At 44.8% G+C, this 22861-nt stretch overlaps 1 protein-coding gene across 6 annotated transcripts in view; it reads right to left on the bottom strand.

Annotated features, from left to right (window-relative positions):
* Positions 1-22861, bottom strand: part of SRGAP3 (SLIT-ROBO Rho GTPase activating protein 3) — a 253258-nt gene that overhangs the window by 9101 nt on the left and 221296 nt on the right. For 4 of the 6 annotated variants that reach the window (XM_049098635.1, XM_025450903.3, XM_025450904.3 and 1 more), the window contains 6 exons: positions 21125-21259; positions 18252-18357; positions 17807-18034; positions 15009-15088; positions 2924-3104; positions 1492-1641 (listed from right to left, as the gene is read on the bottom strand). In XM_049098635.1, the coding sequence (XP_048954592.1) occupies positions 1492-1641; positions 2924-3104; positions 15009-15088; positions 17807-18034; positions 18252-18357; positions 21125-21259 (880 nt within the window). Of the gene's footprint in view, positions 1-1197; positions 1642-2923; positions 3105-15008; positions 15089-17806; positions 18035-18251; positions 18358-21124; positions 21260-22861 lie in introns of those variants that run through there. The other 2 variants (XM_049098637.1, XR_003138371.3) reach the window with 2 other exon arrangements.

Below are 22861 nucleotides of genomic sequence, written 5' to 3'. Positions count from 1 at the left end.
TCTTTAGGGAGGCTCTGGTAGAGTCAAAGAGGGACCAGAGTGTCTCTCAGGAGGGCTGGCTTTGTCACAGACTTTCCTGTGTCCTCTTTCAGACCCATTTTATTAATCTGGTAAATGGGCATAATATTCCTTGCCCATCTTCCAGGGAGGTCTGGTGGGTGTGAAAGCACTCTGGAGGTAAAAGGCTCCACCCGCAGGCAATTTTGCTACATCCTATGGAGGTCAACAGAGATTTGAAGGCACTGGTGGGTGGAGGGGAGGCTGGCAGTGGCAAGGGGGTAGGAAGGAGGGACAGTGTTGGAATGGGCCATGACTGAAGGACCCAGTTCAATGTGGTCAGCAGCACTTCAGACCCCAGAGCCACCAGCCAAGCTAAGCACCGCCTGTGGGTACTCCAACAGGACCAAAGCATAGGGTTGGAGAGGAAGAAATATTGAGAAAGAGAAGAACCAGAATAAAGTAGGGGAGGGAGGGGAAGAGGGAGAGGAAGAGAGAGGCAGGAGAAGATATGGCCCTCCTAGAATTCAAGGAACCATGGCTTTGTCTTCTACCTACCCCAGACTTCCACTTTGCCCCCCAATTCCATTACCTATCACAGCGCCTGAGCCTTTTGCTGAAGTGAACAGAATACACTGAAAGGAGGCACAGAGACTTCTGCCAAAGTAAATTCATAAACGTATGTTCCTGTTTCAACTATATCTCTGGTTCTATCTGCAAGTACCCATACGAGGGAGCTGATCCCAAGACCTCTCCACCAAGAAAAAAAAAAAAAAAAAGAAGAAGAATATGACATTGTGAGAATCTGATTTAAAAAGCAGTGAGAAACTATCAGCCTCTCTATTCTTCACTTTTTCATATTTGATATATTTTTTTAACAACCACATTCTTTGGACTAAACAGGCATGTAGAGAATGACAAGTGTAGTAGCTCTTTGCCTGGCAGAAAGGTCAGGTGACGCAGTGCAGCCCACACATGGAAGAGGGAAGAAATTGGCAAATGTGCTCCCATCAAATGAGTGGGTGGAGTCGAGTGTCAATTTCCTCCACCACATGGAGTGGGTGTGAGTTTTCTGTTTGTGTAGTGCACTTCAGGGGGAGTATGTGAACCTTAAAAATTTAAATATAACAACTCAGGTCTTCAACAGAAAATAGGGAGGAGGTGCAAGAACTGGAGAGAGGTAGGAAAAATACTTGCCAATTTATAACTCTCTCTTCCTCCCCATTTATTATTACTATTTTATGTAAAGGGCATTGATTTGCTAATATATGTCTTGTCTCCTCCTTCTCCAAACCCCAACTCCAAGCTGGACCCTTGTAAGCCTGGCATTCTTGGGCCAGTTCCAGCCAGACCCCCCAGTGTGCCCAACAGCACATCCCAGAGGGAACAAAGGGCCACAACAGCCTCCTTTCTCCCCTCTGCCCTCTTGCCTCTCCCAAATCAGACAGAGACGGGTATGGCTCTAGTAGGAAAAAATGAATCCGCATTTCCTACCGGCCCATCACCCCCCCAAAGCCGTAATCCGAGATGTGCTCCGTGGGTGACTGGAGGTCGTTTTTGGAGGAGGCCTTGTCATCCAGCAGCGGCCCACTGCTGGCCTCGCTGTCGGCCTTCTGGCTCAGGCTGTCCGAGAAGGCATCATCCCTGGGGAGAAGGACAGATGTGAATCGGGAGTGCTTTGCTCCAGAGAACCCCGGATATGTAGGGCTCCTGGAGACCTGTGTGAAGGGGGGCATCCACACACACTTTATGGTTAACTTATGCCCATCCTCTGGATGAGCCACTTCCCACTCTAGGCCTTAGCATCACACACATGCCCATTGGCTTGCTCTCTCCTAACTTACTTTCTCTGGCAGGAGACCACTTGCCCTCTGCCCCAGACCTACCTTCTCTTCCCCCTTCCTCTAGATTTTTCTCTCCCAGGCTGCTGCAGGCTAGGACAACCTAAATGCTGGAGGGAATGCTAGAGTGATGGGCAGAGGAGCCCACAAGCTGAGCACTGAGAGCTGAGTCTCCATGTGGAGCCCTGAGAAGCCATTTAAGGCTAAGCAAGGGAGGAAGAAGAGTGCCTCCTATCCCTCAGCTCTTGACCTAGGGCTTTGGATAACTGTGAGGTGGCTCCCTTGGTGGGGTACCCTGCTGGCCTCCTCCCAGCACACTGGGGACAGCAGAGGGCTGCCAAGGGTCCTCCACTGGCACTTCTCTTGTCTGCCTGGCTTTGGACTTTGCTGTGGTTTCACACCATTCCCTCTGTCATCAAGGCTTATGCCTCTGCCCCTTTCCTTGAGGTCCAGCGTAGTGGCTGCTTCCTCCATAAGTCAGTTCTACCAGAGACTGACTCAGAGGGAGTGTCTGTTGTACGAACCTTCAATGGCTTTTAAAGAAGAGAAGATGTAAACTTTCTGGGCCTCCAAGTATGGCTAGATACTTGGGATGTGGGCCTTTCTTTAAAAAAAATAAAATAAAATAATAACAGTATCCTGGAAATAAGAGGATGGCTATTTCTGTGCATCCTCTGAGAGAGCCACTTGGGAGATAAAGAATGGTGGGCAGTAAAGGGGGCAGTATTGGCCACTGATTATAGGGAAGACCTAAGAAGGTAGAGGAATATGGCAAGATCTACTGGATGCTGAGAATCAGGGCAGGTGATGAATGCCCTAGAGGCTGTCAGGTGGGTCAGGATGGTCAACCAAAGGCACCAAACACTGTCTCTGTATACTCTAAAGGATGAGCAATTTGCTTATTTGTTTAGTGGATCACCATTTAAGGGGAAGTGAGATATAACCATTCTTAAAAAAGACCAAGTGCATCATTCCAGTGAGAGCAAATGGTTGGCATACAGCCCAGCACTCCCATTCCTGTGCTCATTCAAGACATCACTAATCAACCACGACATTCTTCAAAGAAGGTCTTGATTCCCACTCACATGTCCTGTACAACTATGTACTGATGAGGGATGAGTCCGTCCACGCCGTTGTGACGGCCCTCCCACCAGTCCTCTGAGGCGCGATGGTACAGTAGCAGCGAGGCTCCTTTCTTGAAGGACAGCTCACGCGGGGACCGCCCCACATAGTCAAACTTGGCGATGGCTTCGATCTGTTCCACTTCTAGAAGGAAAGCATGGGAAAGAGCATCTGTGGAGTGAGCAGGAAGGCAGCCAGGAGGCTCGCTCAGATGGCCTTGGCTTCCGTGGCACAGCACAGACAGCAAGCTGGTGGGAAGAGCATGGGCTGGGGCTCAGGACACCAAGTTCTAGCTCAGACCCACTCTCCATGCTGTGGCCTTGGGCAGGACGTCTAACTACTGACACACCATATCCTTATTTTCAACTCCCCCTCTGGTTTTCCGCTTTCTAATAATTAAAATATTATCTTAAGAAACTCCTCTATCTTCTACCTCAAGACAAGTGCCATTTCCATTTGTTCACAAACCCTTTCCTTTTTTGTCCACTTATGAAACTTTTAGAGGTTCTTATCTTTTGGGTGGATGTGGACTCCCATCCATGCAAAGATGCTGTACACAATTTTTAAGGGTTCCCAGAACTCTTCAAAGCTCATTGTTATGGATTGAATTGTGTTCCCCTCCCCCCAAATCCATATGCTAATGCCCTGACCTCCAGTTTGATAGTATTTGGAGACCGGTATTTAGGAAGTAATTGAGGTTAAATTGAGTAATTAAGGTAGGACCCTAATCTGACTGGACTGGTATCTCTCCATGAAGAGAAGAGATGCCAGCTGTCTGTCTGTCTCTCTCTCTCTCTCTGAATGTACACAAAGGAAAGGTCGTGTGAGGACATAGAGAGAAGACAGCTTTCTATAAGCTGGGAGGAGATGCTTCACCTGAAACCAGCCTTGACAGCACATTTGTCTTGGGCTTCTCGCCTCCAGAGCTGTGAGGAAATAAATTTCTGTTGTATTAGCCACCCAGTTCTGTTCTGGTAGCCTGAGCTGAATAACACATTCATGCATGGACTTAATTTGGGGGGAGAAAGAATTCCTTCCAGGACCACAGCTCAAGCTCATCTCTTTGCACACACATATTGACCAATCAAACCTTCTTCACTGGTTAGTGGCAAGTCTTGACTGGATTAAGCAGTGAGGATCCACTCTTGTCCCTGAGGCACTCCTACCACCCAGCTCCATCACCTCTTGTCTGTGTGACCTGAGGCAGGTTACATAACCTCTGTATACCTCAGTTGATATGGGAGGATTAAAAGATAATGTGTGTAAGAAGACCTACAGATGGCCAACAGATACATGAAAAGGTGCTCAACATCTCTAATCCTCAGGGAGATACAAATCAAAACCACAATGAGGTATCACCTTACACCTGTCAGAACAGCTCCTGTCAAAACCATCCTCCCCAAACCAAAAAACGAAAAAAAAAAAACCCAACAAGAAAAAACAAAATATAATGAGTATAGATATAGGAAAGAGGGAACCCTGGTACCCTGTTGGTGGGAATGTAAATTGGTACAGCCACTGTGGAACGCAGTATGGAGGTTGCTCAAAACATTAAAAATAGAAACACCATATGATCCAGCAATTCCACTTCTGGGTATTTATCCACAGGAAACAAAAACACCAACTTGAAAAAACAGATGGATACATGGATGAAGAAAATGCAGTATATAGATACACTGGAATATTATTCAGCCATAAAAGAGAAGGAAAATCTTCTATTTGAAACAACATGGATGAACCCTGAGGGCATTATGCTAACTGAGATAAATCAGAGAAAGACAAATACCATATGATCTTATTTATATGTAGAATCTAAAAGCAAAAACAAACCAAACTCTCAGAAACAGAGAACAGATTGGTGGTTCTGCCTCTGGTGGTACCAGAGGCAGTGGTAAGGAGTGGGCAAACTGGGTGAACCTTTATAACTTTTGTAACTTCCGTTTATAAAATAAAGTCCTGGGGATGTAATTTAGAGCATGATGACTATAGCTAATAATACTGCATTGCACTGAAAGTTTGCTAAAAGAGTAGATCTTAAAAGTTTTCATCACAAGAAAAGAAAAATTTGTAACTATGTATGGTGACTACATACAGTCTTCCATGTATGGATGGATGTTACCTAGACACACTGTGGTGATCATTTTGCAATACACGTATTGAATTGTTAAGTTGTCTACCTGAAACTAATATAATGTTATACGTCACTTATATCCTTTTTTAAAAGATTTTATCTATTTATTCATGAGAGACATAGAGAGAGAGGCAGAGACATAGGCAGAGGGAGAAGCAAGCTCCCTGTAGGGATCCTGATGTGGGACTCGATCTCAGGACCCAGGGATCACACCCTGAGCCGAAGGCGGACAGACGCTCAACCACTGAGCTACCCAGGTGTGCCTGGCAATTATATCTTAATTTAAAAAGTAAGAAATATACTAGATTTTAATAAATTTTTATTTATTATTTTAATTAATTAATTAATTAATTAATTAATTAATTAATGAGTCATAGAGAGAGAGAGAGGCAGAGACATAGGCAGAGGGAGAAGCAGGCTCCATGCACCGGGAGCCTGACGTGGGATTCGATCCCGGGTCTCCAGGATCACGCCCTGGGCCAAAGGGAGGCGCTAAACCGCTGCGCCACCCAGGGATCCCTTAATAGATTTTTAAAGGCCATGATGTATGAAAGTCCTCAGCATAGTACAGACACGTGAGGTGTTCAGTTGGTAGTAGCTCTTATGATGATGATTATAATTACTAGTGGCTTTACCCTATGGGGTAGGTCCAGACAAGAAATCTAAGCTACAGAGAGTTTATGTGGTTTTCCCAAAGCCCTATAGCTAGTGAAGTTTGGGAAAAGACTTTTTGGGGAACAGGGGAGCAATGCCTAGGATTTACTTAATCTGTGTTATAGCTGTACCCTAAGAGATGCTCACACTTGGTAGAAAACTGGCTGTATGTGAATATTAATTTATTTATACTTTAAAGCAAGCACAAAGATGTATAATGCTATAAAAATCATATATATTTATGTATATATTTACATAGATAAAGTAACAAATATGTTGAATTCTAATAGAACAAAAGTGTAACGAAATTGACCCCTGTCCTCTCTAGCCTGCAGATACCTTCCTTATGCTGACTCTCTATTGCTCCATTCCTCCTTATGGATCATCTCGTATCTGTCTATCCAGCCACCTACTTGCACCTAAAGGAGTTAAGGCCAGAAAACCTGGCTTTGCTACTTTTTAGCTGTGTGACCTTGAAGAACTTATTTCTCCTTCCTAAGCCTCAGTGTCCTCTTCTGTAAAATGGGAAGGCTACTAATAGGATCCAGCTTATAAGGATGTTGAGAGGATTAAATCAGTTACTGTATATGAAGTGCTTGCAACAGTGCCTGGCATGTAGTTAGCTCTATATGAAAGTTGTTATCAGAACTGATACACTTCTAAGGACTTTCTAAGCATGGAAACACAAAGAGCAGAAGGAGGAACCCCCTTTGTTCATCTCCCCCATTAATCCCCACCACACCCCTGTGTACATTAGGGTTTCCCCCTCCTGTAAGCAGTAGCTCAAGAAGACCGTCCCGGTGCTCCTGTGAGATGCGGCAGCTTGCAGATGCATCTAGTCCTCAGTGCCTGGGACAGCCTTCTACAGGGTGTGGGCCTCAGGCAGTGAGGCCAGCCTTCCCCAGCTGGCTCCCTGACAAATGTGTTTAAATGTTATTCTGACACGGTTGATGCAAGATGACAGCACAGCTACATGGGTCACATTAACTCAGATCATGATTCAGAGTTACCTTCTCAGCAAAATGGGGAGATCTCTGTCATCTCTGCTGCCTCTTTGGATCCTACACCAGCTGTTGGCTATAGCATTGCTTGAACACCTGTCTGCTGGCCTAGCTACAGAGACAAAAAGGTTGGAGGGTTTGCAAGATAGGAGCTTAACCCGGAGGACTGTGTGCTCTCAGGGTTTCACCCCAGGGTGTCCTTTGAGCTTGGTTCCCCTCACTGATGGAGAAGCTGACCTGAGCAGAGGTTTGCTCCTGCCAGGAGGAGCTGTCTGGGTGTCTAGTTCCTGCCTTCCACATCTCTAGAGCCTCCAGCAGTCACTGTGGATGGCCTGGAATTAGGAGTGGGGGGAACAAGGAGGAATGGGAAATGTAAGGGAGAGAAAAGAAGAAAAGAGGAGGAGGGAGCAGAACTGAGCTGCAGGCCGAGAGAGGGCATGTGTGTTTGCAGATGCGGTTATGTAAGCGTGTGTGGTAGAAAGAGTAATCATAGCCACTATTTATTAGGAAGTCTCTTATTTGGGTTTATCATACCTGAAGTAGAAAATGTGATTCTCCTCCTTATTACTCTCCCACACACCCCTCCCCAAACTTACTTAATTCTCTCATCTTCCCCCATCTTGGGAAATAAAACCGTCTGCCCGCTTGCTCAGGCCAAAGTGTAGCTCTTGAGCACCACATGCCTAAGCTATCAGCAAATTCTCTGAAGCATCCCCTGAATTAGACCTGTCTCAGCACCTCCAGTGCCACTGCCCTGGTCCAGACTGCCACTGTCCTTCTACCAGGCATCCCTGCTTTCATTTGTGCTTGGCAGAGCCATGTCTCCCCATGGCAGTCAGAGGAATCTTTTAAAATCATAATCGGATCATGAAACTCTTTTGTTGAAATCCCTCTGAAGGCTTCCTGCTATGCTTGCAGCCAATCCCAGATGTCTTCTCACGGCTGCTGAGGCCCCTTCGTGCTCTGGGCCTGGAGGCCTCTGCAGCTTCGCTCCCTACCTTTCTCCCTCACTCATTACCTCCCTCATGGCCTCACGAGCCTTCGTCATCTTCTTCTTCTTCTTCTTCCTCTTCTTTTTTTTAAGATTTTATGTATTTATTCATGAGAGACACAGAGGGAAGCAGAGACATTGGCAGAGAGAGAAGCAGGCTCCCCAGAGGGAGCCCGATGCAGGACTTGATCCTAGGACCCCAGGATCATGACCTGAGCCAAAGGCAGATGCTCAACCACTGAGCCACCCAGGCACCCCTCACAAGCCTTCTTAATGTTACTCCTCCAACACTGGATTCTGACATTTTTCAAACACCAAGTAAAGTGAAAGTAAACGTGTATAGACCTGCCACCTAAATTCTACAGTTAACATTTTAGTGTATTAGCTTTATCACATATGTATCCATCTTCTATCTTATTTTTTAGTGAATTTTAAAGTGAGTTGCAGACATCGGTACACTTTACCTCTGAACACTATAACATAAATATTCATAGAGCCTTCTTGATGCTTTTAAAAATTCCAAGCCTTTTCTTGCTGTAGGACCTTTGCTCTTATTATCACCTCTCCCTGGGATACTGTTCTCCCAGATATTTGCATTCATTCACATTCAATAAATATTTATTGACCCTTGTGTGCCATTTCCTCATTTTATTCCAGGTCTGCACTCAAATGTCTTTGCTTTAGCAAGGTGAAAGGAGTTGGCTACCCTCAACTATAAAAATACTGTCAAATCACTCTACATTTTCCCTTGCTTTATTCGTCTTCACAGCACTTAGCACAACCTGAACTTGTGTGTGTGTGCACATGTAGTTTGAAAATTTGTTTATTGTTGATCTTTCCTACTAAAATGTGAGGCCCATTAGGACAGGGGTTTTTGTTTTATAACATGCTATTTTCCCACTTCTAGAACAGTCTCTGGGATGAGATGGCTCTCCATATCACTTGCATGAACAAATTAAGCTTTTATTATGCATTAAATGTTCTACTTACATTATCACATTTAATCGTCACAATAATATGTGCAGTGTTATCCTCATTTTACAGAGGAGGAAACTGAGGCTGAGTTGAAATGATGTGTCATGCATGGATCAGAAGACTTAATAACACTGTTAAGATGGCAAGACTTTCAAACTGATCTACATGTTCACTGCAATCCCTATTGGAATGCCAGCTGACTTCACTGTGGAAATTGACAAGCTGACTCTAAAATTTATATGGAATTGCAAAGAACTACCCCCCCCCCAAAAAAAAAACCCTTGAAAAAAGAAGAACTAAATTAGAGGACTCACACTTCCTGATTTCAAAACTTACTACAAAGCAACAGTAATCAGGATAGTGTGGTGCTGGCACAAGGACAGACATATACAGTTCAGGTGAATAGAACTGAAAGTCCAGAGATAACCCCCTACATCTATGGTCAACTGATTTTTTATGAGGGAGCCAAGATCATTCAATGGGGGAAAAAATTATCTTGCAACTAATGGTGATGGGACAACTGCATAGTCACACACAAAGAAAGAACAGAATTGAACCCTTACACCATAAACAAAAACTAACTCAAAAGGAATTACCTAAACATAGACCTAAAACTTAAAACTCTGGGAAAAAAACATGGGGTAAATATTCATGATTTTGGATTTGCTGAAGCTTTCTCAAATGTAACACCAAAAACATGAGCAACAAAAAGAAAAAATGGATGAATTGGTTATCATCAAAGTTAGAAAACTTCTGTGCTTCAAAGGACATCATCAAGAAAGTGAAAAAGCCCACAGAACATGTTTGCAAATCATATATCTGATAAGGAACTTATATCTAGAATATATAAAGAGTGCTTACAACTCAATAATAAAAAAAACCCCACAAATAGCCAGATTTTAAAATGGGCAAAGGATCTGAAGAGACATTTTTCCAAGGAAGATATGCAAATGATAAATAAGCATATGAAAAGATGCTCAGCATCATTAGTCATAAGAGAAATTCAAATGAAAGCCTCAGTGAGATACCACTTCACACACATTAGGATGGATAGAATCGAAAGGTCAAATGGTAACAAGTGTTGACAAAAATCACATACTGCTGGTGGTAATATGAAATGGAAAAGTCACTTTGGAAACCACTCTGGCACATTCCTTAAATGATTAAACACAGAGCTACTGTATGACCCAGCAGTCCTACTCCTAGGTATATAAGAAAAAATTAAAAAATAAAACAAAAATATATGTCTGTACAAAAGTCGTACACAAATGTTTATAACAGCATTATTCATCAAGCCAAAAAAGTGGAAACAACCCAAATGTCCATCAACTGACAAAAATGTGACAATGGGATATTATTCAGCCATAAAAAGGCATAATTTCCAGATACCTGCAACAATAGGATGATCATGGAAAACATCATGCTGAGTGAAGGAAGCCAGATACTAAGGTCATATATTGCATGATTCCATTGAAATGTCCAAAACAGATAAATTCATAGAGACAGAAAGTAGATTAGTGGTTGCTTCGGGCTGGGAAGAAATGTAGAGGGGTCAGGAAGATAAGGAATGACAGCTAAGGGCATGGAGTTTCTTTGTGTGGTGATAAAAACTAACTGTGGTCATGGATGCACATATCTATGAATACATTAAAGCCACTGAGGGGTGCCTGGCTGTTCAGGCAGGAAGCCTGCAACTCTTGATCTCAAGGCCATGGGTTCGAGCCTCATGTTGGGTGTAGAGATTATCTAAAAATAAATAAATAAATAAAATCTTAAAGCAATCGGATTTTATATTCTAAAGGGATGAACTGCATAGTACGTGAATTATATCCCAATAGACTGGTTAAAATAAAAGAGGAAGGGAGAGGCCTTCTTAGGTTCTGGGTCTAAGCCACGTGACCCGGGCCAGTTTTCTACCTCTGCACTAGGGGTTAGGAGCAGTAGCCAAGTAAGCAGTGAAGGGGCCATGCTGTTCTCACTTTTCCTTGTTCTTTATCTCTTACAGGAATGGTGGCCATGATTTAGGGAGAAGTGAGGGTTTGAGTGTGAACTGGTGGTTTATGCCAAGGGAATCTCGGCTACTACTTACAACATGGATAAATCTCTAAACATTGTGCTGAATGAAAGAAGTCGCAACCAACAGACACTCTTCTGTACAATTCCATTTATATGAAGTTCTAGAACAGGCAATCTAGAGTTCATCTGTGATGAAAAAAATAAATCAGGTCACTGGTTGCTTCTTGGGCTTTTGGAGTACAGAGGAACTGACTGGAAAAGCATAGGAAGGAACTTTCTAGGGTGTTGGACATGTTCTATAGGTTGGTCAGAGTTTGAGTTTACACAAGTTTTTTTGTTTATAAAAACTCAGGGAATGATAGACTTAAGACTTATACCTTTCAGTGTATGCAATTTTACTCCAACCAAAGAACCATAAACAATATTGACTCCTGTTGCATGTAATGTTGCATGTTGCTGTGTTTAGAGGGAGACCACACTGATGACAGCAATGTACTTTGAAATGTATTAAGATAGATTGATAGATGGATAGATACACAAATATAACAAAATGTTAACAATTGTAGAAACTAGGTAGGTTTCTACAATTTGGTAGGTTTATACGTGTGCACTCTACAATTTCCATCCACTTTTCTGCGTGCTTGACATGTTTTTTTATTAAAGGAAATATCATGAACTGCAAGTAAATAGAAATCTTATCCTGATTTCTAGTAGATACCTAGAACAATCTGATGAAAACTCTGTACCTCTTCTCAAAGGCATCCATTCCAACGGAAACAAGATGTTGCTCACATCTTGTGAGCATGGACCTCCTAAAGCCTATTTGTGGACCACTGATATGGCCAAAGAGTTAATGACTTCATGGCTGTCCAGATGTAGATGAGGGGAAAGGAGTGAAAAGCAATTGGGAGAATTTTGGGAAAATACAGGGGGAGAATGGTGGTGTAATTACAATTGGAAACTGACACATTGTAACTATATGATCATGTTTCTGTTACTGATTTTAGTAGTTTCTTTATCAGGCAGCCTCATTCCTCATTTAGCATCCAATTAATAAAGTTGCCATTGACAAGCTGCCTCAATGTTTTCACGTGGCTTAGTTCTAACAATCAAGGGTTCTTAGCCTAACCATAGCTTCTTTATAAATCTTAGAGACCAAAAAGCAAGGACAAATGGATTTTCCAGATGTCTACCCAGGATGTGCTAATAGACTCAAGACAGGGCAGCAGGCATCAGTTAGGTACAGAATATGTTGAGAACGGAAAGGCCAAAAAATAAGTTTTTCCTCCAGTTTGGTTGGTCGCTCATTGGGTGAACCATCTATCACAAAGACATGGGGTCGTGGTTTTCTGGGTGACTTGACCTTCAAAGTCTGCTGGGCTCCATTCATAAGGCTGTTTTCAAGAGAAACAGAAACACTGATGATCCCCCAAATGAAATGTCTTAGAGGAAAGTAGATAGAGGTTTAGGCTGCCAATGAGCAGTGAGATCTATAAAAGTCCCTGGACTCAGTTTCTTGATCAGAATTAGGAGGGATTTATACTGGACAGAGTATATTGCTTCCTACCCACCTGGTTGTCCCAGACACTGTGCTCAGCTCCTTCATGTAGGTTACCTCATTCTACCCTAGGCCACAATTCTCTTGGTGTTGTCATTTCCATTTTACAGATAAGGAAACTGAGGTATGAAGTTGTATTTAGGAAATGTAATTAATTTTCCTGATTCAGCAGCCACCACCAATACACAGGAAGCAAGGAGAACCGTGAAGGAGCATGAAACTGGCTCTCCTGAAGGGGGCTGTTGCCCTTCTGATCTTTCTGTCTTTGTCATTTTCAGAAACCAGCAACCTGACAAAGAACTATCGAGAAGAAGGGACCGTCCTGGAAGCAGACAAGAAGCTCTGACTTAGCCTGTTCTGGGGATATTGTATGCCTCTACTCTGAGAGGAGGGAGGCAGCATTTTGTGAGGGCTTCTCCTTGTTTCAGGGTGAAGCCTGCCGGGGGTGCCCTGTGGCTGCTTCCTTGTGCACCCAGCAAGATCTGTTCTGTCTGTCCCTCCTCCTGAGTCCTGGTGCCCACAGCAGCCTTCCACCTCCCAGGCTATGTGTGGGATGACGGGCAGCGACCTCAGCCCCCAAGAAGGTGGGCTGCGAGGGTCCTCAGTGGGCCCCTGACCCAGCCTCCTGCAAACACATTTGCCTCCCCCAGTGGTAGTACTAACAGATCTTAATGCTGAAAAATCAGTCTGTCTTATTGGACAGGAGTTGTTGTCCCCCCTATAGGAGAAGAGAGACTGAGAACAAGATCTAGAGCAAGAGGGAGCTCCACACACATACACACACACAGAGAAATCAAGCAAGCAACAGATAGAACAAGAAGGGAAAAGGAGAAAAGCTGGACATGGTAGGGCAAGGGACAGAAGAGAAGGCAAGAGAAAACCAAATCGATGGGGATCCCTGGGTGGCTCAGCGGTTTTGCGCCTGCCTTCTGCCCAGGGCGTGATCCTGGAGACTCGGGATCGAGTCCCACATCAGGCTCCCTGCATGGAGCCTACTTCTCCCTCTGCCTGTGTCTCTGTCTCTCCTCTCTCTCTCTCTCTGTGTGTGTCTCTCATGAATAAATAAATAAAATCTTAAAAAAAAAAAAAAGAAAAGGAAAGGAAACCAGACCGCCACAAACAAGCAGAACATGACAGGCTTCACATCTCCAAACAAAGGCTCTGCAGGACGTCTTCCTCAGCTCAGGACGAGCTGAGCCTCTGAGGATTCTGCAGAATTGAACATTACCACTAGATACGCCCTTCCCAACCTGGGACTCAGGCCAGACCCATGGGCTCCCTCTTGGGCCACAGCGATTGGTTCTCGGCAGGGTGTGTGGGTCAAGGCAGTCCAGTGAGACTCTTAAAACCCCAGGAGCTTTCTTAAAACCATGATGAAAAGGGAGTTCTTTTCCACTGGGACTTTGGACAAAAGGACAAGAAAAGCCTGGAACTGCCAAAGCCACCACACAGGGATATCCTACCTGAGTATGAAGCCAAACAGAGGGAAGCAGAACAGGAAGATGGAGACAAATTCCTAATAAGGAATTTATTTATTAACTAGGCTCCTGGATTCAGCCATGCCTGAAGCTATGCCTGCCCTGGGATTTTTCAGGTATCTGATCTGAGGCCTTTAATGCTTAAGTCAGTTTGAGTTGGAGTATCTGTCATTAGCAAGTACAAACCCACCAATTGGTGGAACCATCTCTTTCACCAGCTCCCAGAAATCATACCTGAGCACTACATACCAAGTCTCCTGACAAAAATGGTGGTCAACAGGGCCTGGACTCTCCCAGAGGGAAACACAGAAGCCCATAAAACAACTGCTAAATAATGAAAATTGTCCAAAGTAAAACTATCACAGGAAGAAAGGAGGGTTGGTTATATGTGGTCTCCACAGGACTGCGGTATAACTATTCATGGGTCCCAAGCACTTTTGCTTGCATGGGACTCTGTCCACTAAAAAAAAGTTAATTTTTTTTTTATACCTTAACTGGCATAAAAAAGAGTATAATGCAGGCTGGATCATACTTCTTTTTCCTCACTATTTTAAAAGAAACTAAAACATTTTCATGGGTTCTTAGAAGGACCATGGACCCTGGGCACTGTGCCTATTCCATCTAATGGATTCACTGGCTCTGGGCCCATATTATTCAGATTGCTTGTCTACATGGTCCAGGTTTCCTAGAGATGAACCCAACTCTCTTCTTGTCTAGAAAGGGAGGAAGGGTCCCTATGAGTCTCTCAAAGCCCAGTCCCCCTTTCCCTCTTTCCCACCAGCACTTCACTGAATCCTCACTGCCTGGCTTCATCTTTGGGGCACTCAAGCACAGGGGACACTTTCTGTGCATCATGGAGGGCTGCTCCTAATGTTTTGGGTAACGAGACTGGGAGCTCCTCAATGGCCCATGTGTTTTTCATCAAAGTGCCCCAAATCTTAGCACAGGCTGGATGCAGAACAGGGGAAGAACAGGGAACAAAGTGTGCTTCCTACTTAGCAAACTCTTGTCACTTAGGATTTGCACTCAGGCCAGGCAGGACATGGAAAGGGAAGAGACAGGCGGGTAGGAGTGTGGTGAATGGAAGCAACACAGTCTCCAAGGTCTTTCTGGGCCCTCATCTATTCTGAAGGGCAATGTGCCGATTTGTAAAGCTAGAGGGGGCTGGGGGGTTTTGTGGACCAGATCAGAGGTTGTATAGGCATGAGTCAGCGTGAGAGGCCCCAGAACCCCCCCTCACTCACCTTCATCACTGGTGTGAGGCTCTGTACCATTGTCGTGGTCAACTTCATCAATAGTCCCTGGCTCACTATGTGGACTGTCACTGCAAGGAAACACGGGAAGGACACTTGTTGGGCTTTGCACCCTCACACTGTCCTCAGCTTCTCTTAAGTGCCAGCCCAGCCCACCTCTGTGCTTGACCCAGGTCAGGCCCAGGCCTGCACTGTCCTGCCTTATCCATCTGACCATCCATGGACCCTCCTAATAGAAAACCGCTATCCTGAATAACCTCCCCCAGCTTTCCCTAGCCCTGAAATCCGCTGTGCTGCCAATTCCTACGAGTTCCATAAGACCCAGAGGGCAGTGTAAAACCCTGGCATTTATCCTTAGAAGGACCACAGGCCAAAACAGGAAGGAATTTTGGAAGTACTGTGAGTCATTCGTCTAACCTGGTTCCATGTCTTACACAGGATGTGACACGCCCAGCAAGGTGGGAGTGAAGCTCACAAGGGGCAGGGTTCTCAGGGCTGCCTCATGATGCTGTATGCAAAAGCCCGGGCCAGTCCAGGTGGTACCAGCAGAAGGCATGGAAGGAAGTAGAGTGAATCCAGGCCTGTCAAATTTGTTACTAATACACTGAGATAAGTTCACCAGCCACTAACCCTTCTCTACATTATAAGCTTCTTGAGGCTTCTAGTCAGTTTTCTAACTGAGCCATTGATGGAGTCCTAATATATACCAGGCACTTTGCTAGGTAGGAGGGACATGCTGATGGGTAAGTGGGCACAGACTCTGCTCTCATGGGCCAGGAAATAAAACTGCTGCAAGTTGAAATGTGTTATATAGGAGCAAATGAGCAGAGACAAGAACAGCAGAGGGGACCTGCTCAGGGAAGGCTTCTTGGAGGAGGTACCGTTTGCAATGGCATTTGAGAAAATATGAATTTCATTATGAAAAATTTTCCATTGCCTCCTGGATAAGGTCCAGACTCTGTACAATGGCTTAAGACCTTTCATAACATAGCTCCTGCTGGCCTGCGTAGTCTCCTCCCTCACCATTCCCTTGGCGAATGCAACCCTCTAGTCATACAGAACCACTTTCCATTTTACTGGATGTTCCAAGTCCAGAACATTCTTTGCCCACTCCTCTTCTGGCTGACTCCAGTTCATCCTACAGGCCTCAGGTAAGTCATTATCTCCTCCAGGAAGCCCTTTCTGACTTCACTACATTGGCTCAGGGAGCCCCCCCTTCTGAAACTGCCTATTCCCTTCTCCAACAGAGCTCCCTGCATCAGAGATTAATCTTGTTTGGGTTACACTCCTGCCCTGCTGCCCAGGGCCTGGCCTAGGACAGACACTCAGCAACCATCTGTCCATTTGTTGAATGAATGAATGTTGTCCACTACGGTAAGACCCTCAGCCGAAGCCCCCATTTTGGCTTCAAAAATACCTCCAATGTAATTAATAGCTTTCCTTTCTCATGGGACATAAACGGGCTTAAGAAAAGTGTGGTTATTGTATACTGTTCTTTGGTAAGTACAACTGCTCTTGAGGACCCTTCCTAGAACACTAATTATATATATTGCAGCCAGGAAAGAGAACTGGTGATGGTTGCAAATGCTGCGTGAAAAGCTTCTCTTTGTCCAGAGAGTATACTTGCTGGCTGCGTAATGTTTCTGTTACAGAACAGGAGCAGACTTGCTCCTGGTGCCACAAACAAGGTTACAGAGCTGTGATGACAAGACAGCAGGGTGTGACATTTCCATGGCGGATGGGGTGGAAAACAGAGGGGATGGAATGTCTCCCTTCTTTGAAGCGATTCAGGAGTCCAGGAATGCTTTGATAATCAAAAGATGAAATCCCCTATAGGCACCTAGCTGAAAGCAGTATGGGGAATACCTAAACACACGGCCCTGTGTTGTCCTGGATTGGGAATAAAGAATGAACAGGAACCCTTTGGCTGGTCTTTGTCAGTTGCTGTTCTGAATTCACATTTGAAACAATTTCCATCTTTACTACATTTTAAGGTCTTAGTCTGGGGAAAGCAGTCAGCCCTTAGATTAGGTTCTAAAATTTTTCTTTCAAGACCCCGTGTAGCACCAGGTACACCAACGTGCCGAACTACCAATTGCTGACCTGGCGTGAAGCTGTCAAAGAACATGAACTCACTTTGTCAGGCTTGAGGTGGTGATTATTATCCACTCCCCTGCTGCCTGAGATGGGTTTGTGACTCACCTGGCTAATGACAGCTTGACATCTCCTCATCAGTGTGATTTGTTGACCAGACCTGAGCCTCGGCAAGGGGATATAATTCTTGGATTTGTGTTGGGACACTTGGGAAGAAGCAGCCCTTTTTCTACTGGGGCTGCTGAGAGAATGTACTCTAAATCTGGAGTTACCAGATGCCTTCCTGAAGCCAGCAAGGGGGAGACTGCTTGAGACTGAAGCTAAAACAGAAGAAAGCAGAGCCAAGGGCTAGGGATTGCAGGACCAAGTCCTGATGATAATATTTGAACTCCTGGATCCAGCTATACCTGAAGCCATGATCCTAGACTTTTGAGTTATGTAAAGTAAAACAATAACTTCCCACTTAGCTCAACCAGTTTGACTTGTATTTCTGTTCCTTATAAACCAAAAGAGAGTCTTGGCTGATGCAACTATCTCTCCTATAAGGCTGCAGCAAAGCTCAAATGAGAAAAATGCATATGGGAATACAGACTATGAAGCAGTAAGAAAATCGGAGGGTTTCTTACTGTTCCTGTTCAACAGCAACAACAACAACAGCGATGATGATAATAATAATATTAAGAATGGAATCTTACCAATATTCTTCCCCTCCAGCCATGCATTTTTCATACACAGGTCCCTCTAGCTCCCGGGGGCTGGGGAAGATGGCTTCATGATGGATGATGATGGTTTTGATAACTTCGTTGACGTGTGCCTGGCAGGACACAGGGTCCTGCCCATCAGGGATGTGCATGAGGGTGGGCCCGAAGCAGATGGCCAGGTTGTAGGGATCCATCATGTTCTCGTCGCTATACTGCGAGAGGCTACAAGAAAGGAGGTACTCACAAGTCACCTGGAAGAGGTGAATCTTCCCCCCTGTGAGTTCTTTCGTTTGAGGGCTCTACGCAACTCCAGGAGGGCTCCATGTTCTGTTTTAGGAACAGCTGCATCTGCAAAAGCCTCAGGACACCCCCTCCCAAAGGAGGCCGGCACTGAGGCAAAGGGGGCCCCCCACCCAGCCAACTTGGCCCAGCAACTCACTGGTTGAGGAAAGCAAAGAGGTATCTCATGACCACGATGACCACCCGGGGAAGGGTGATGAGGATTTGCTGGATCTGGTGTACCCTCTCAGCTGGGTTCTCCAGTTCTGTAATACAAAGGGGCTTCTCAGGGCGTCTTTCATCCTCAGAGAGCCAGGTAGCCAACATCTGCTCCTAGATCAGTCCATATGGTTCAGGAGCAGCCAGTTCTCTCGGTTCTGGGGATTGATCTGTGACCCTGGGCTGGCCACTCAGAGCAAGCATGTGAGTCAACACATTCTCTTTGATGGATGAAGCCAGTATAAGTCGAGTTTCTGTCACCTGAGGCCTATGAGTCCTGATGAATAGAGGCACGGACCATGCTTTGTTAACCTCTTTACGAGCACCAGCTACACCACAGGCACAGCACATAGTAGGTGGGAAACAAGTGTTGAATAAATAACCAACTCTAAGAGCTATATATTGGCCAACGAGCTTGGCATCTTCAGGTCAGTCCTCGACAGAGAGACACTGGTATTTTTGTCAGTCAGGTGAGGGGTGGGAGCAGCAAATGGGCTTGGTGGAGAAGCGCTTTGCCTTGTGGGGAGGGAAAGCTGGCGCGAAGGCTCAGCTGCCGGAGTTCTCGTGCGTCTTCAGGGCTGTACACACGCCTATGTCAGTTTCTTTAGCAGAAAACATGTTTTTCTCACACAGCCCCTCCCTCCAGCCTCCACATTTTTCTTTTTTCTAAAGATTTTATTTATTTATGATAGACATAGAGAGAGAGGGAGAGAGAGGCAGAGACACAGGCAGAGGGAGAAGCAGGCTCCATGCAGGGAGCCCGACGTGGGACTCGATCCGGGGATTCCAGGATCACGCCCTTGGCCGAAGGCAGCGCTAAACCGCTGGGCCACCCGGGCTGCCCCAGCCTCCACATTCTGTCAGCATGTTCCTTCTAAAACACAATCTCTCCTCTGTGTCCCAGGCCTTTCACAGCAGGGCTTCAACCAACCTAGCCTGCCTCACCTCCGCTGCTGCCCCTCACTCCCCAAGTATCCGAAGATGACACAGAGCCAGGCTTCTCCAATGGAGTGGCAGTGATCCTCTGGGCATTTACAAAACCACCGGGCACTCTTTGGGGGTTGTCACAGTGACTAGAGGGTACCCTTGTCATTTGGGATCCAGGGGTCAAGGTGCCAAGTGTCCTGAAGTGCATGGGACCCACAATAAGGCTTGCTCTACCCTAAATGCCAATAGCACCCCACCAAGGAACTCTGTGCCAGGCTGCTTTATCCACCATCTCCCTCCCACAGCAGGCCTTCCTGCCCCCGGGCCTTTGCACACACTGGTGATTTCTCTACTCTGCCCAGCACACTCTAGCCTATCTTCAAGTCTGGCACTGAGGCACCTTGCCCAAGCCTCCCCACAGAGCTAAAGGTTCTTAGACCTGTCTTGATTCTGTCACCCTTTCTACAGGCTGCTCGTGTCCTCAGCTTTAGTCATCAGCACCCTAGTACCACCTCCACTTAAATACATTTTTTCTTAAATATATTTATTCACAAAGGAAGTTTTACCTCACTCCGTAAATGAGAAAGCAGGATCACTTACTATAATTAGGAGCTGACATAAAAATAGATATAATGAAAGCAAAACAATGTTACTAAATTATAGGTAGGCGATATTCTGTATAAAAGTTTCTGAGACTGAGACCCCATTTCTCTGTTTAGAAGGGAAACTGACCTCTGAAATTTTCTCCCTCATGTAATCACAGGGTTTGAGAGGGAACTGAGAAGGGATTTATTTTTTTTTCCCAAGTGTGATCCAAGGTATGCAATGTTATGAGCTTATACCAGAGGTCAACAATCCAGGTCCACTCAGGGCTCTGCTCAGGAACTAGACTAATGGAGCATCTGGAAACATTGGCTGAGCCTGTGACATGGGCTCAGATAGGGTTGGGCCTTTGTGGCCTGGAATTTCTGAGGGTGCTTTGGAGCTTGAAGTGGATCTGGAGAGATGAGCAGGAAGTAGTGTGGAGGGCAGCAGGGTAGAGAAAAGGTCTGTTATACAAGGCAGGCAAGAGGCTTGAAGCCTCCCACCCACTGGAGCACTTTCCAGGCTGCAAATCCCTCTCAGATCATTGTGAGAAGCATCCCTAGTAATACTGGGTGTGTGGCAATTTTCTGTAAATCAGTTTACTCTAAAATACTAAGATTCTCATATTGTAACATTAAGAGTTTATTTCTAAAAATTTCTCAAATGTTGCCTTGGATTTGGGTATCTTACAGTCAAGGTGCCTTTACTTCAGCCTGCACTGGGCTCCTGCCTTCATCCACAGAAATACCTGTCAAGGAGAACTCGGATGGCTCGTGACATTAGAAGATGCCCACAGTCAACTAATTTTCACCATTTTACTTGTCTATCATGTTGTTGACCTGACTCCCAAATCCTCTATGGCTCCCTATTACCTAAGGAGAAAAGTTCCAAATCCTTGCACTTCTCCCCTCTTGCTCTGTTACCCTTTCAGCCTCTTGCACCATGCACTGTCTGGGACACCCATTAGTGTAGTCCTCAAATTCTTCCCAGGATGCTCTGTGTCCACTCTTGGAAGGCTCTGCTCATATCACTCTCTCAGCTACAATCTGCAAAGCCAAGTTTCTGTCTGCCTCTTCTCTTCTGAGCTCATTCCATACCCAGGGCTGTACATGCCATTGTCCAATATAAACCATCTTGTTATCTCTACAACTAGGTTTTAAATTCTATGAGAACAAGGGTCATACCGCTTCTTTCATACCATCCCTCCCATGTGCCTAACACAGTGATGAGCCCACAGTACAGCTTCAATAAAGGTATGTCACACAACTCATCATTCTACCAGTCCACCTAGGGAATACTTACTAATAGTAGATATCAAATCTTGAAACCTTTCCTTAGGAAAGAGTGGGTTTTCCAGTCCTCGGAAATACAGTTTTAAAACACCAGCAACTGAATTGATATCTCGCTCATTTTGATCATCCACAAGGGGGTCTTCGCCTGAGAGGAAACAGGAGATGATATTTCAGCTTGGTAAGGAGGCAGGAAAATGTGCAATTATCAGGAAGGATGGCCTGGTCCAGGCTGAACCAGAGAAGCAGCAGACGGGACAGCCTCCTCTTTTTTTTTTTTTTTTTTAAAGATTTTATTTAATTATTCATGAGACACACACACACACACACAGAGAGAGAGAGAGAGAGAGAGAGAGAGAGGCAGAGACACAGGCAGAGGGAGAAGCAGGCTCCATGCAGGGAGCCCAATGTGGGACTTGATCCCGGGTCCCCAGGATCATGTCCTAGGCTGAAGGTAGCACCAAACCGCTAAACCACCAGGGCTGCCCCGGGACAGCCTCCTTGATAGAACAAGTTTAGAGTTCTCCCTGTAACTGATTTTAAAAATGTTCAAATCAATGGAAATATTGTGAAAATAAAATACTGAACACCCATCACCCTTCACTCATGCTCATTAACTTACACTCACCTTGCCATATTTGCCTTCTCTCTTTACTCATATTTATTATTGCTCAATGATTTGAGAGTACTTTGTAGACACCACGACATATCACTGCTAAATACTTCGACACATCTCTTGTGCGCATATTCTCCTACATAGCTACAGAACATCTTTACACTAAGAAAATTAACAATAGTTCCAAAACGCCATCTCATATACAGCCTACATTCAAACATTCCCAATTGTCCTGTCTTTCAGAGAATTTTCTCAAAGGCTAAGCTCTAGTCAACAGGCACAAATTTCATTTGGTTGTTACGTTTCCTTAGTCTTTTGAGGACCCAACATTTTTTTATTGTTAGTTTTTTTTTATAATGTCTCTTCTGAGGAGTCTAGGCCAGTTGTCTTATGGGATGCTTCCCACTATGGATTTTTTTGTTTCCTCATGATTAGATTTTTAAAAAGATTTTATTCATTTATTTGACAGAGAGAGAGCACAAGCAGGGGGAGCAGCAGTCAGAGGGAGAGGGAGAAGCAGGGTCCCCGCTGAGCAAGGAGCCCAATGTGACGCTCCATCCCAGGACTCTGGCTAGATCATGACCTGAGCTGAAGGCAGATGCTTAACTGACTGAGCCACCGAGGCACCCCTCTCATGATTAGATTTAAGTTAAACATTTTTGGCAAGAATAGTACATGGGTGATGTTATGAACACCTTATTGTATCCAAAGACACATAATGTCAGCCTGTCTTGAGACTGGTGATGCTAAGTTTGATCAATGGATTAAGGGGGTGAACTCCAGATCTCTGCATTATAAAGGTTTATTTTCTCCTTTGTAATAATAAGTGTAAAAAATATTTTTGAAAAGAACTAAATGATCTAAGTGCATGCCATCGTACTCATGTTTCACCCAATGCTTTTAACATCCAATGACGATCTTAACCTAAATCAATTATTATCCTGGGTTGCAAAATGATATTTTTCTAGCTCTTTCATTCTACATTTATTAGCTGGCATTCTTCCGTAAAGAGGAGGTTTCTGCATGCCCCCTTACTTTTTCTATTATTATCATTGTTGTTGTTATTTAGCATCTTTATGGAATTGCTTTTGTAGTTTTTACTTTAGTCTGTCATAATCCATCACCATCACTACT

This window comes from Canis lupus, chromosome 20 (genome assembly GCF_003254725.2).
Source record: "Canis lupus dingo isolate Sandy chromosome 20, ASM325472v2, whole genome shotgun sequence".
In the NCBI taxonomy this organism is placed as follows: Eukaryota; Metazoa; Chordata; class Mammalia; order Carnivora; family Canidae; genus Canis; species Canis lupus.
This window is presented reverse-complemented; position numbering and strand designations above follow the sequence as displayed.